The sequence below is a fragment of the Crassostrea angulata genome, chromosome 3 (assembly GCF_025612915.1).
Source record: "Crassostrea angulata isolate pt1a10 chromosome 3, ASM2561291v2, whole genome shotgun sequence".
Lineage (NCBI taxonomy): Eukaryota > Metazoa > Mollusca > Bivalvia > Ostreida > Ostreidae > Magallana > Magallana angulata.
This window is the reverse complement of record NC_069113.1, coordinates 5848436-5861145: the sequence shown is the minus strand read 5'-3', so window position 1 is coordinate 5861145 and position 12710 is coordinate 5848436. Positions and strand designations below refer to the sequence as shown.

The window sequence follows — 12710 nt, the reverse complement described above, 5'->3', positions numbered from 1 at the left end:
CAGGCACACATATTTCAAAAACCCTCGATCACTGTACAGTGAGTTCATGGACTTTGAAAAACAGAGTGTTTTCTATGATTTATAGAAACTTATAAAAACGATGTTTCGTTTTTACTTTCTTTGATTTACTATTTCTTATCTACTGTGTTGGATGTAGTGCAACTGGGGTGTACAATTAGATGCAGACGTTGTGCACTTTGTAAGAATGACACACGTGTTCGATGTGCACTTGAAGTAAGGCAGCACTATCTATGCAAGATAATGCGGAAACCTTGGAAATTATTTCAAAGAAAAACATTTTTATTGATTGTAGTTTCCTTTATTCTTTTTACAAACATATTTATAAAATGTAGTAGATCAATCATTTAGAAGTCCAATCAACCTGAATGCCTCGATCGGAAAGCAAACGACCGCATTTTTTTGGCTGGTATATATACTCAAGTGGCAGTTGAGGACCTATATCAAAACTAATATGGTGACCAAACGCTTTTATGAATTCATGTCAGCTTTAATAAATAGTTCAATTCGATGTTTGACTAGAAATAGATATAAATAAAGACAATGTCCAGCATTAAACGCATGAAAGTAGCCAATTATAGTTTCAAATGAATATTACACATGCACTTGTTTCTGCGATAAAATTCATACCATAGGATCAACTTTTATTGCAGAAACAGGCGCCTGTGGCTTTTCACAGAATTGTATGATTAAAGTGCGAATTTTACACATTAAAGAGTGAATTTTGAAGAGTGGAGTGTGGATATTACAGATCAAAGAATAAATTGAAATATTAGAGTAGCGGTATCGGATCAAAAACATCAAATTTTAATTACATTGAGTACTTCCGTGTTTCCATACTCTACCCATTTCATTGACAAAGCGAGATAACTCTAATGTATCGACACGAATATGTTTTATTCGCCGACAACCAGACCAGGCAGTAGAAAGATTTTTACAGCGCGTTAGGTATACAATGTTGGTATAAGGATGTTACTGGAGGGTAAAGTTGCCCTGGTGACGGGAGGGGCGCAGGGTCTGGGCAAGGCTTTCTCCGAGGAACTTCTGAAGAACAAGGCGAAGGTAAGGATCCCTGACCAGGTCGAGGCCCGTGGACCACAATGACCGCCTGAGTATAGTCCAGGCCTGTGAAAGATTCATAGAATGTCATTTCAAAAACAGTAAATACAAAGCAAGATATCGTTAATAATGATGCGCTTATGTCAAAGGCAGATCATTCAAATCATTAAAAATGTTAGTTTCACTTTCCTACACATGCAGCTGACGTCGGCTATTTTATTCTTTAATAATGAAAAAATAAACCCGCTACCTCATAACAATTATACGCTTTATAAATTTGGGATACACCTTTGCATTAAACAATGAAAATAAATCATGCAAGGTGCTTTTGCTTTCCTTATGTATTACCTACAAATTGTATGGCACACCATATTCACAAAAATGAGCTTAACAAAGTATCACTGTCGATAAACTAGGTTTAACGTCTGTAAACTATAGTTTACGGACAGGAAACAATAGTTAACGACGTTAATCTTTATTTCACATCTGTGAACACAGTTAACGCGATCACTTGTTTCAGAAGTGTAAACTAATTTACACAAAAACAACCATTTTCGATTACAAAGCATAGTTCATCTATTAGATATAGTTTCCCGATTGTGAAAGTATGATTAACATCACTTAATTATAGTTATATAACGAATATAAATTAAAGCTTATTGGCGTTAATCTATATTTATCATCAAAATCTATGGTAGACGATTATAAATAGACAGAAAACATAGATTAGCATTCGTAAACTATTGTTTACAACAGTTAAATGTGGTTTTACAGATAGTTAATGAACCATTAACTATTAATAGTTTTTGGTACGTAATATGGCTGACAGAAAAACTTAAATTGGCATTAGTAAACTATAGTTTAAACACCGTTAAATATGGTTTTTCATATGAAAACTATACTTAACAAATCGTTTACTATAGTTTACGATTCGTAAAATTGTCAAATTTAACAAACTTTTTTCCTAAAACAATGTGAGCTTATAAAGCAAGTTACGTGAATTTATCAGTATTTTTAACGAGAATGCTAAACCTTCTGGTTATTAATTCCTATGTATTTATATAAAAAATTACATTTATACTTCATATGTACTATGTACCGAACCATTATAAATGCTTATTTTCTTCCTCTACTCACCATAAAGTGTAAATTGTGTATATGTTTATAATATTCTCTATGTTGTAAACTACAAACAAAGAGATAAAATAAACTGTTAGACTGTTCAAGAAATGAATGAATGATTGTTACTATATGATCAATTAAACCTTACCTTAACACCAAAACCCCTAACCTTGGGGCGATGAGTTTCAATACTTTTGAAGAGAGACCTCCTAATATTCTAAACAGGCACACAGTTTGCCTGATACATGACCTGGCTTTGAAGAAAAAAAGAAATAGAAAATAAAAAAATAATGCATTTTAAAACTACATGTATATTATTCAAATTATCAATAAAAACCCACTCTAACATCAAAATACCCAACCCAGAAGTCATGAATTTTAAAAGTGTGGAACAGTCTCCTTTGCTTTTTTATTCACTCAGTTTTCCAGTTACTTTAAAATAGTAGATGTCATGAAGTAAAGAAAGTTCTTTTTATTCACTGAAGATATATTTTACCACGTTCACTCAAACTTAAAGCCCCTGCTCACACCGGGGACACAGATCGTAAACATGCATTTCACAAGTCCGTTTCTGATACAAACGCCAGACACTAAATTGATTAAGAATTTAAACGGTAATATAAGAAAAAAAACGTGAAAATTTTCATAAGTTATCAACCGATAACGACAAACAGACAGATAGCATGCATTGTGTCACATGAATAACTCAGGTAATCTAAAAAAAATCTGTGAAAATAAACTTTAAATATTTCATAACTCAAAGAACATGGCAGTGCATCGTGCGAATAAAGTTTTGACGCGCATAAAATAAAATGTGAAAATGATTGTTTTCAACAACAACCTAAATCGATTATAGGGGGATTCATTGTACTGTAAAGATTAATTTGCATTACGCAATATTCAAAATGCAAAATCAAGTGATATCATTTTTTAACCATTTACTAGGTCTGCATATGCGATTTAAATACAAAGACTGGAGAGGAAACTATCCGAGAATGGACCTCAAAATACGGAAGAAATGTCGCCATGTTTCTACGCTGTGACGTCACTAATCACGATCAGTTTGAAGGTAGACTTGTTTTGAAATTTTGGAATACAGTGTAAAAAATGTCCAAGCATTATTCATGATATAAGACTCATTTTATGTTCTTTAGATGTGTTTAAGATGACGATCGCTCGGTTCGGGGGATTGGACATTGTCGTCAATAACGCGGGGGTGAATCTGGAAAATGAGTCCTGGAGAACGACAATAATGGTCAACGTGGTTAGTAACGTCATTAATTAGCAAAATTATCTAATCATAATTAAACACGATAATTGAAACTGCCTAATATTTGACTATCAATCGATTTTTAGCTAGTACGCATACATTTTGTTGTTTTCAGATTGGAGTTATAGAAGGGACCAAACTGGCAGACAAATACATGAGCAAGACTTCCGGTGGTCGAGGGGGCGTGATCGTAAATGTAGCATCTACAGCAGGTCCGTAATATTCCTGTGGGTTGCCTTTCTTTAAGAATCAATACTGTTAAAGATAAATAATAGCATATTTTCCTGTAGGTTTGACCCCGGTGTCCTTTACGCCTGTGTATGTAGCCTCCAAGTACAGTGTGGTTGGATTCACAAGAAGTGTTGCTGTAAGATTATAGCAAACTTGCAGAAAAAAACAACGACTTTGAAGACGTAGTAAGTTAAAATATAGTGTACAGCATTTTGATCATTGCTTCAGATGAACCCTGATGTCGGGAGGAGCGGCCTGAGGTTTGTCTGTCTGTGTCCGGGATTTACCGACACGTCCATGCTGTCATCGGTAATGAAGAGTGAAGGGATATCCGGAAATAAACTCGTGGAAGAACTTTTAACAAGCACAGGCATAAATACGTGAGTGTAGTTATTTTATTTCATTAAAAAGTTGATGAAACGAAAAGTAGATATTCAGTTGTTCGAGAAGTTTGAACAGAAATAATCTTTTGTAAAGTTGGTTCGAATTCCACGAAGCAACACGGAGAACGATCAATTATCAACCCAAGAAAAAAAGTTTTAAAAAACCCACATATTTTAATAAAAGTAATACGTAACTTTGGCTGACTACGTTAAATGTCAACTTAATTTCATATCAAAGACCTTGCACAATAACAAAAGCCGAATCAATTACTTTCTGCACGATTTAGGGTCGAGTTTGTTGTGGAAGGTTTCATGCAATTACTCCTGACCGACGACAACAATGGCGGAGTTATGGCCGTCACCAAACAGCGCGGCATCCAGTACCACGGTCGGCAGCGTAAAGTCAACAAACTGTAGACCGTCACTGCCAACCACAGGTGCCCGCCGCCAAACACCAACAGGTGCCTGCCGCCAACCCAAGAGAAGGCATTTGTACTTTCCATGTACTGAATAATTGGCTTTTTGATATCAGAACAGCTGTGATATTAATCTAATTATCCGAAATAAACGTTATTGATGATGATGATGATGATGATGAAAATGATGAATAACAGCTTTGAACCAGCATTCATGACCATCTGATACTTGAAAATACTATCCTCTCATATTAATCATGTTTTTTTACGCAATCTAAAAGACAATTTTGCATAATATTAAATGTAGTTTTAGAATTCTGCAGCTACCTTGTAATGTTTATTTAAATATACGTATTCAAATATTCATGAAACTTCCACATACATGTAACTATTTTAATGAGATTGTTAAAGACAATATTGGTAAATGATGTTATTCTTTTTATTAGGTTCTTAATTACATGAATTCAGATTTCTTGGTTTCTATTGTATTTTTCAGTCTTTTTTTTTTTTTGTAAAAATATATATTTGATTATTCTACGGTATCTCTGATAAGCAATGAAAAAATCGGTTAAGCGCATTTTGATGCTTATGATTATACCCCATCATAGAGTTCCACTAAAATTATTGTCACGTGTATAATATTTACATATGTATCTAAAAATACAAACTATGAACAAACTTATTTTTTAGGCATATTGATTAACATTATTACAACTTACAACTGAAGGCAGCTAGGCTGGTACGCGATGTAGCCCACGAATCCTCTGGTTATTCATTTATCCCCACAAAAAACCGTGTGACTAATTGTTGGAATAACCATTTTGTGAGAATTCAAATATGATATCTAATGGACGGAAAGACTGTACTGTGGTTTGGTTTTTAATGTATTTCTCAATATCATTCTCTTACACCTGGCCTTAACCGTCCGAACAAAAAAAAAATCTCAGTGTTCTTCAAAATTCTTTGACACCTTGCTAGCCAATATTACAAACGTAGTAGTGGAAAGGTAAACCGCTGAACTGTCAGATTTATCAAGCGTCACGCAACGCTGTTTCAACACGGATCACCGTTAGTATTTGATGGTGACGTCGATATAAAACAAATAATTTTCAACAACGTTGATTTCTTATCTTGGATTTTACAAAGTTTCAACAACACTTTTGAAATTAGTCATTTAAATACTTTGTTCATGTATATTCATAATAACTTTATTTCAAGCAAAACTCTGGTCATTTTTATCAAATTTAACGCAATATATGGTCTGTATAGAATTCTTAACTTTTTTTTAATTTAAACATTTTTTAGTACGCAAATGTACATTTACATAAATGGATTAGGCAGCATGCAATGTCTATGTTTACAAGCCTTCTGCATAAGGTGAAAGGTAATACATATAAAGTGCAAGATATAAATGATATATTAAATAATACTCTTATTTGTAGAATAGTACAATGAAGCATAAAAATATATGCATAAAAATATACATGATTGTATATTCAGATGGGCCAAAAAAGGGCTGGCAAAAACCGTTTTGTGGAAAAAGAAACAGAAACAGAAAAACAATAAAAAACTTAAATAGTACAATTAAAGCATAAGTGTACTACTTTTATGTACATGTTATATATATATATATATATATATATATATATATATATATATATATATATATATATATATATATATATATATATTATTATGATAATTTTAGCTAAATCTCTTCGATTTTACAATGTAGTTATGAACTAATTTAAACAGTACAGTATTTTTATCATACGATATGTCATCGTCTCCAAAAATAAATCTAAAGTTACTGGTTTTTGCAAGTCTAACATTGATATTTGATAAAAAAAAAAAAAAAAAAAAAAGACTGTTTCTTTCCTCATTATATCTAGGGCAGTCAAAGAAAAAATTGATATGCATTTTTAGTATGATATCCACAATTTTCACAGCTTGAATTTTCACTAATGAAATCATCAAAACGGTTACCATTGTTTCTTAATTGACAATGTATAATATTTTCTGTGCGGTGACCAAACGCTTTTATGAATTCATTTCAGCTTTAATACATGTAAATAGTTCAACTCGACTTTAAATAGATATAAATAAAGACATTGCCCAGAATTAAACGCATCAAAATAGCCAGTTATAGTTTAAAAATGAGTAGTACACTAGCACTCGTTTCTGCGATAAAATTCATACCAAAGGGTCAACTTTTATTACAGAAAAAGGCGCCTGTGGATTAATTCACAGAATTGTAAGTGTGTTAAAAGTAATGATTCAAGTGCGAATTTTACACATTAAAGAGTGAATTTTACAGATTGAATTGTGGAGATTACAGTTCAAAGAATAAAATTGAAATATTAGAGTAGCGGCATCGGATTAAAAACATCAAATTTTAATTAGATTGAGTACTTCCGTGTTTCCATACTCTACCCATTTCATTGACAAAACGAGATAACTCTAATATATCGACACGCATCTCGACCCAAAATGTTTTATTCGCCGACAACCAGACCAGGCAGTGGAAAGATTTTTACAGCGCGTTAGGTATACAGTGTGTGTATAAAGATGTTACTGGAAGGTAAAGTTGCCCTGGTGACGGGAGGGGCGCAGGGTCTGGGCAAGGCTTTCTCCGAGGAACTACTGAAGAACAAAGCGAAGGTAAGGATCTCTGACCAGGTCGAGGCCCGTGGACCACAATGACCGCCTGAGTCCAGGCCTGTGAAAGATTCATAGAATGTCATTTCAAAAACAGTAAATACAAGCATGATATCGTTAATATTGATGCGCTTATGTAGAAGGCAGATCAATCAAATCATTTAAAGATTTCAGTTTCACTTTCCTACACATGCACCTGACGTTGTCTATTTTATTCTTTAATAATGAAAAAATAAACTCGCTTCTTCATAACAATTATACGCTTTAAAAATTTGGGATAATTATACCTTTGCATTAAACATGCCAAGTGTCTTTGCTTTTTTATGTATTACCTACATAGTGTATGGAACACCAAATTCACAAAAATGAGCTAAACAGAGTTTCAATGTCAATAAAACTAGGTTTAACGGCTGTAAACTATAGTTTACGGACAAAAAACTATAGTCAACGACGTTAATCTTTATTTCACATCTGTAAACACAGTTAACGCGATCATTTTTTCAGAAGTATAGACTAATTTACACACAAAAAACCCAACCATTTTCGATTGCAAAACACATAGTTTATCTATTAGATATAGTTTCACGATTGTGAAAGTATGATTAACATCACTCAAATATAGTTAACGTATATAAATTATACTTTACAGGCGTAAATCTATATTTATCAGCAAATTCTATGGTGGACGATTATAAATAGTCAGAAAACATAGATTAGCATTCGTAAACTATTGTTTACAACAGTTAAATATGGTTTTACATATGCAAAATATAGCCAATGAACCGTTAACTATTAATAGTTTTTGGTACGTGAACTATAGTTAATAGAAAAACTTGAATTGGCATTAGTAAACTATAGTTCAAACACCGTTAAATATAGTTTTTCATATGAAAACTATAGTTAACAAATCGTTTACTATAGTTTACGATTCGTAAAATTGTCAAATTTAACGAGCTTTTTTCCTCAAACAATGAGAGCTTATTGAAAAAGCAAGTTATGTCAATTTATCAGTATTGTTAGCGTGAAGGTCAAACTTCCTGGTTATTAATTCCTTCGTATTTATCTACATAAAAAATGTACATTTATACTTCTTGTATTATGTACAGAACCATTAAAAATGCTTATTTTTCCTCTACTCATGCATAAAGTGTAGACTGTATATGTTTGTAATATTCTCTATGTTGTAAACTACAACCAAAGAGATAAAAATAAACTGTTCAACTGTTCAAGAAATGAATGAATGCTGTTACTATATGATCAAGTAAACCTCACCCAAAACTTAAACTCCTAACCTTGGGGGGAAGAGTTTCAATATTTTTGAACTCAGACCTCCTAGCTAATATTCTAAACAGGCACACGGGTTTTCTCATAAATGACCAGGCTTTGATGAAAAAGAAATAGAAAATAACGAGATATAATGCATTTTAACACTACATATATATTATTCAATTTATCAATAAAACCCCACTCTAACATCATAATACCCAACCCAGAACTCACGAATTTTAAAAGTGTGGAAGAGTCTCCTTTGTTTTTCTATTCATTAAGTGTGTCAGTTACTTTAAAACAGTAGATGTCAAGGAGTAAAGAAAGTTCTTTTTTATTCACTGAAGATATATTTTAACCACGTTCACTTTAACCTATACCCCCTGCACAAACAGGAGACACAGATCGTATATTTCAAATTAATGTCCATTTCTCCTACAAACGCCAGACACCAAGTTGATTAAGAATTTGAACTGTCGGGTATTTTCTTAAAATTTTTCTAAAGTTGACGACCGATAGACAACACATGATGACAAATAGACAGATAGCATGCAATGTGTCACCTGAATAACTCAGGTAATCTAAAATAAATCTGTGAAAATAAACTTTAAATATTTCATAACTGAAAGAAAATGGCAGTGCATTGTGCGAATAAAGATATGACGCGCATGAAATAAAAAAGGGAAATTGTGAAAATGATTGTTTTCAACACCAACCCAAAACGATTTTTTGCGGCATTTCTTGTACTGTAAAAATTAATTTGCGTTATGCAATATTCAAAATTTAAAATCAAATGATATTTTTAACCATTTACTAGGTCTGTATATGCGATTTAAATACAAAGACTGGAGAGGAAACTATCCGAGAATGGAACTCTAAATATGGAAGCAACGCCGCCATGTTTCTACGCTGTGACGTCACTAATCATGATCAATTTGAAGGTAGATTTGCTTTGAAATACAGTGTAAACATGTCCAAGCATTATTCATGATGTAAGTCTCATTTTACGTTCTTAAGATGTGTTTAAGCTGACGATCGCTCGGTTTGGGGGATTGGACATTGTCGTCAATAACGCTGGGGTGAATCTGGAAAACGAGTCCTGGAGAACGACCATCATGGTCAACGTGGTTAGTTCGTCATTAACTAACAAAGTGATCCAATAATAAATAAAAACGATAATCGATACTAAGTAATATCTGATAATTAACCGATTTGAGCTAGTACGCATCCATTTTTCGTTTTCAGATTGGAGTCATAGAAGGGACCAAACTGGCAGACAAATACATGAGCAAGACTTCCGGCGGTCGAGGGGGCGTGGTCGTAAATGTAGCTTCTACAGCAGGTCTGTAAATTTCCAATGGGTTTTCTTTATTTGAGAATAAATGAAACAATGTTTAAGATAAATGTTAAAATATTTGCTGTATATGTTGATTTCCATGCACTGTCACCAATGGTATTCTGTAGGTTTGACCCCGGTGTTCTTCATGCCTGTGTATGTAGCCTCCAAATACAGTGTGGTTGGATTCACAAGAAGTGTTGCTGTAAGCTTATAACAAAATTGACAAGAAAATGACTCGCAATTAAGATGTGATAAATTAAATATAGTACACAGCATTTCGATCATTACTTCAGATGAATCCTGATGTCGGGAGGAGCGGCCTGAGGTTTGTCTGTCTGTGTCCGGGATTTACCGACACTTCATTGCTGTCCTCGGGACTGAAGAGTGAAGGAATTTCCGGGAATAAACTCGTGGAAGAACTTTTAACAAGCACGGGCGTAAATACGTGAGCGTAGTAATTTTATTTCATTAAAGGTATATGTGCGCAAAATTTTGACATGGGTTTGAGTGAAAACATAATCATGCTTCTTAAAATAAGACGTTTCCTAAATTCTAGGCCCATAAAACATGTTCTGCCTTTAGTAATTTGTCTCTAAACTTTGACCATTTATAACCCCACTGCGAATGAGTGCGGGAAAACCTAGCATTGAAAACAGGATGGACGAACAGTTTGTTTACAAATTACAATCACATTTTCATGTCTTAAATTAGATATTTCTTATATTAGATGATACTCGAAGCATTATTATTCTGATATTCATTAATGTAGAACGATATAAATTGTTAATTATGTGTAATAAAGAGAAAACAAGATTTGAGCTTCATCGACACGGTAAACGGAGTAAATACTCCCTCTCTTTGAGAGATGGATGCACTGAGAGTGTTTATTTATTCTTTATTCAAAAATTCCTCTAAACAAAAATCCCCTTCTGGTGTTTAACTTATAAAGTAAAGACACGGAACACATGGACCACAAACCTGACCAGCAAAACCCCAACACTTAAGTTTAATTCGGCTTTAATTCCTATTCCATCAATCTACATGGTATCCGATGACAATCTTCCCTTTGTTCCTATCCTTGTCAGTCTGTCTCTTTTTTCTTTCATTGCCAAATCTGTCAAACTTAACGGTATACCTATCTTTCTCTTTGTCGCCATTGTTGTTGATAGACCTTGATGGATGTCACGTGACCCGTTTTAGGCGGGGTTATTCAAATCTTTGGTATTTTTTACCGTGCCGGTAAAAAAAAAAAATTGATTTCTTGTATCTTTGTTATGAGATTGAATTATGAAACGTAATTTGTGCGAAAATCGTATCTTTAAGTAAAGAAATAAAGCAAATAATCAGATCTTATTATTGTTATTCACTAAAAATACGCCACATATACCTTTAAAAAGTGGATGAGACAAGAAATAAAGCTTTTTTCTAGAATTTCTGAAAGAAATGATCTTTTTTGATGTTGATTCAAATTCCACCAAGCAACACGGAGAACGATCAACTATCAACACTAATAAAATATCCAAAAAGACATGTTACAAAAAAGGAATACACGTAACTTGGGTTTACTACGTTCAATATAAACCTAATGTCATATCAAATTAAAGACTTTGCACAATAACAAATCCGAATCAATTACTCAATCTTTTTTAGGGTCGAGTTTGTTGTCGAAGGTTTCATGCAGCTACTTTTGACCGACGACAACAATGGCGGAGTTATGGTCGTCACCAAACAGCGCGGCATCCGGTACCACGGCCGGCAGCGTAAGGTCAACAAACTGTAGACCACCGCCGCCAGCCACAGGAGGACATGTGCCCGCCGCCAACCACCGACAAGTGCATGCCGCAAATTACGAAAGGAAGGCTTTGTACTTTTTGCGTGCCGCATAATGGACTTAGAACAGCTGTGATATTAATCAAATTATAGAAATAAACGTTATTGATGATGATGATGATGATGATGATGATGATGATGATGATGATGATGAAAATGCAATGAATAACATTTCTTTTTATCAACATGACCATCTGGGATACTTCAAAAAAATATCTTTTCATATTTGTTGTACTCGCATTTAATTATCGTGTTTTTTTTAACGCAATTTGAAGGACAATTTTGCATAATATAAAATGGATTTTTAAAATTCTACTTTTTAATGTTTATTTTATATGTACTCAAATATTCATGAAACTTCCAAGCAACTAAAAAGACATAAGTTTTATTTATATTTTTCTGTTCTATTATCTTTCACCATCTTTATTGAGAGTGACGAAGTTGCTGGAATGATCATTTTGTGAGAATTCAAATATGATATCTAATGGAAAGAAAGACTGCTCTGTCATGTAGTTTTTGGGAGTTGATTTTAATCAACTCTCCTATGCACTTACTCGTGCAAGGCGAAAGTGAAACAGTGTTTGGACCTCACAATAAATCAATACCGCTGACAACACTTAGTTCTTGAAAATAATAGATAAATTCGATGCTATATATTCTGAAACATTGTTTTTGAAGAAAACTTATGTATAAATACCATGAAAATAATAATATTTTAAATTGTACAAACAGTTTAGATATTTTTTAAAGTCGTATGTATTCCTACGCTAGAGTTCGATGTAGTCTCGTTCAACCAGACTCTTGGCTGTCTCCGTTAATATCCGACAAAACAGAGTCTCTATTGCTTGTCGGAGATAAACGGAGACAGCAAAGCGTTTGGTTGAACAAGACAAGAGTTCAATTTTGCCTGGATCCATACAATTTCTCAGAAATATTTCGATTACTGATACTATTTGCCATGTAAAATCACATATATCGTTCATTTTGAATCAATGATAATCGATAAAATCAACTCCCGTCAGTACTTCAGTACTTTGATTAATGTAATACTCATTAACCTTCTCTTACACCTGGCCGTAACCGTAAAAAATCTCAGTGTTCTTCTAAGTTCTTTGACA

At 33.4% G+C, this 12710-nt stretch overlaps 2 protein-coding genes across 2 annotated transcripts; both read left to right on the top strand.

Annotated features, from left to right (window-relative positions):
* The first annotated feature begins 882 nt into the window (after nucleotides 1-882).
* On the top strand, nucleotides 883-5423 carry LOC128176737 (15-hydroxyprostaglandin dehydrogenase [NAD(+)]-like). The gene is made up of 7 exons (XM_052843254.1): nucleotides 883-1080; nucleotides 3145-3268; nucleotides 3354-3463; nucleotides 3585-3681; nucleotides 3760-3836; nucleotides 3929-4080; nucleotides 4371-5423. Exons 1-7 carry the CDS (start codon nucleotides 988-990, stop codon nucleotides 4498-4500), a joined length of 783 nt encoding a protein of 260 aa, XP_052699214.1. The 5' UTR covers nucleotides 883-987; the 3' UTR covers nucleotides 4501-5423.
* A 1504-nt stretch (nucleotides 5424-6927) lies between these two features.
* Nucleotides 6928-11905, top strand: LOC128177758 (15-hydroxyprostaglandin dehydrogenase [NAD(+)]-like). The gene is made up of 7 exons (XM_052844601.1): nucleotides 6928-7160; nucleotides 9241-9364; nucleotides 9441-9550; nucleotides 9669-9765; nucleotides 9888-9964; nucleotides 10056-10207; nucleotides 11413-11905. The coding sequence occupies exons 1-7, from the start codon at nucleotides 7068-7070 to the stop codon at nucleotides 11540-11542; spliced, it is 783 nt and encodes a 260-aa protein (XP_052700561.1). The 5' UTR covers nucleotides 6928-7067; the 3' UTR covers nucleotides 11543-11905.
* The last annotated feature ends 805 nt before the right edge of the window (nucleotides 11906-12710 follow it).

Coding starts and splice junctions, on each gene's coding strand:
- LOC128176737 (XM_052843254.1), top strand. CDS start 988: ATGTTACTGGAGGGTAAAGTTGCCCTGGTGACGGGAGGGGCGCAGGGT. Junction 3,464..3,584: donor CGACAATAATGGTCAACGTG/GTTAGTAACGTC, acceptor TGTTGTTTTCAG/ATTGGAGTTATAGAAGGGAC. Junction 4,081..4,370: donor ACAAGCACAGGCATAAATAC/GTGAGTGTAGTT, acceptor TGCACGATTTAG/GGTCGAGTTTGTTGTGGAAG.
- LOC128177758 (XM_052844601.1), top strand. CDS start 7,068: ATGTTACTGGAAGGTAAAGTTGCCCTGGTGACGGGAGGGGCGCAGGGT. Junction 9,365..9,440: donor TAATCATGATCAATTTGAAG/GTAGATTTGCTT, acceptor TACGTTCTTAAG/ATGTGTTTAAGCTGACGATC. Junction 10,208..11,412: donor ACAAGCACGGGCGTAAATAC/GTGAGCGTAGTA, acceptor AATCTTTTTTAG/GGTCGAGTTTGTTGTCGAAG.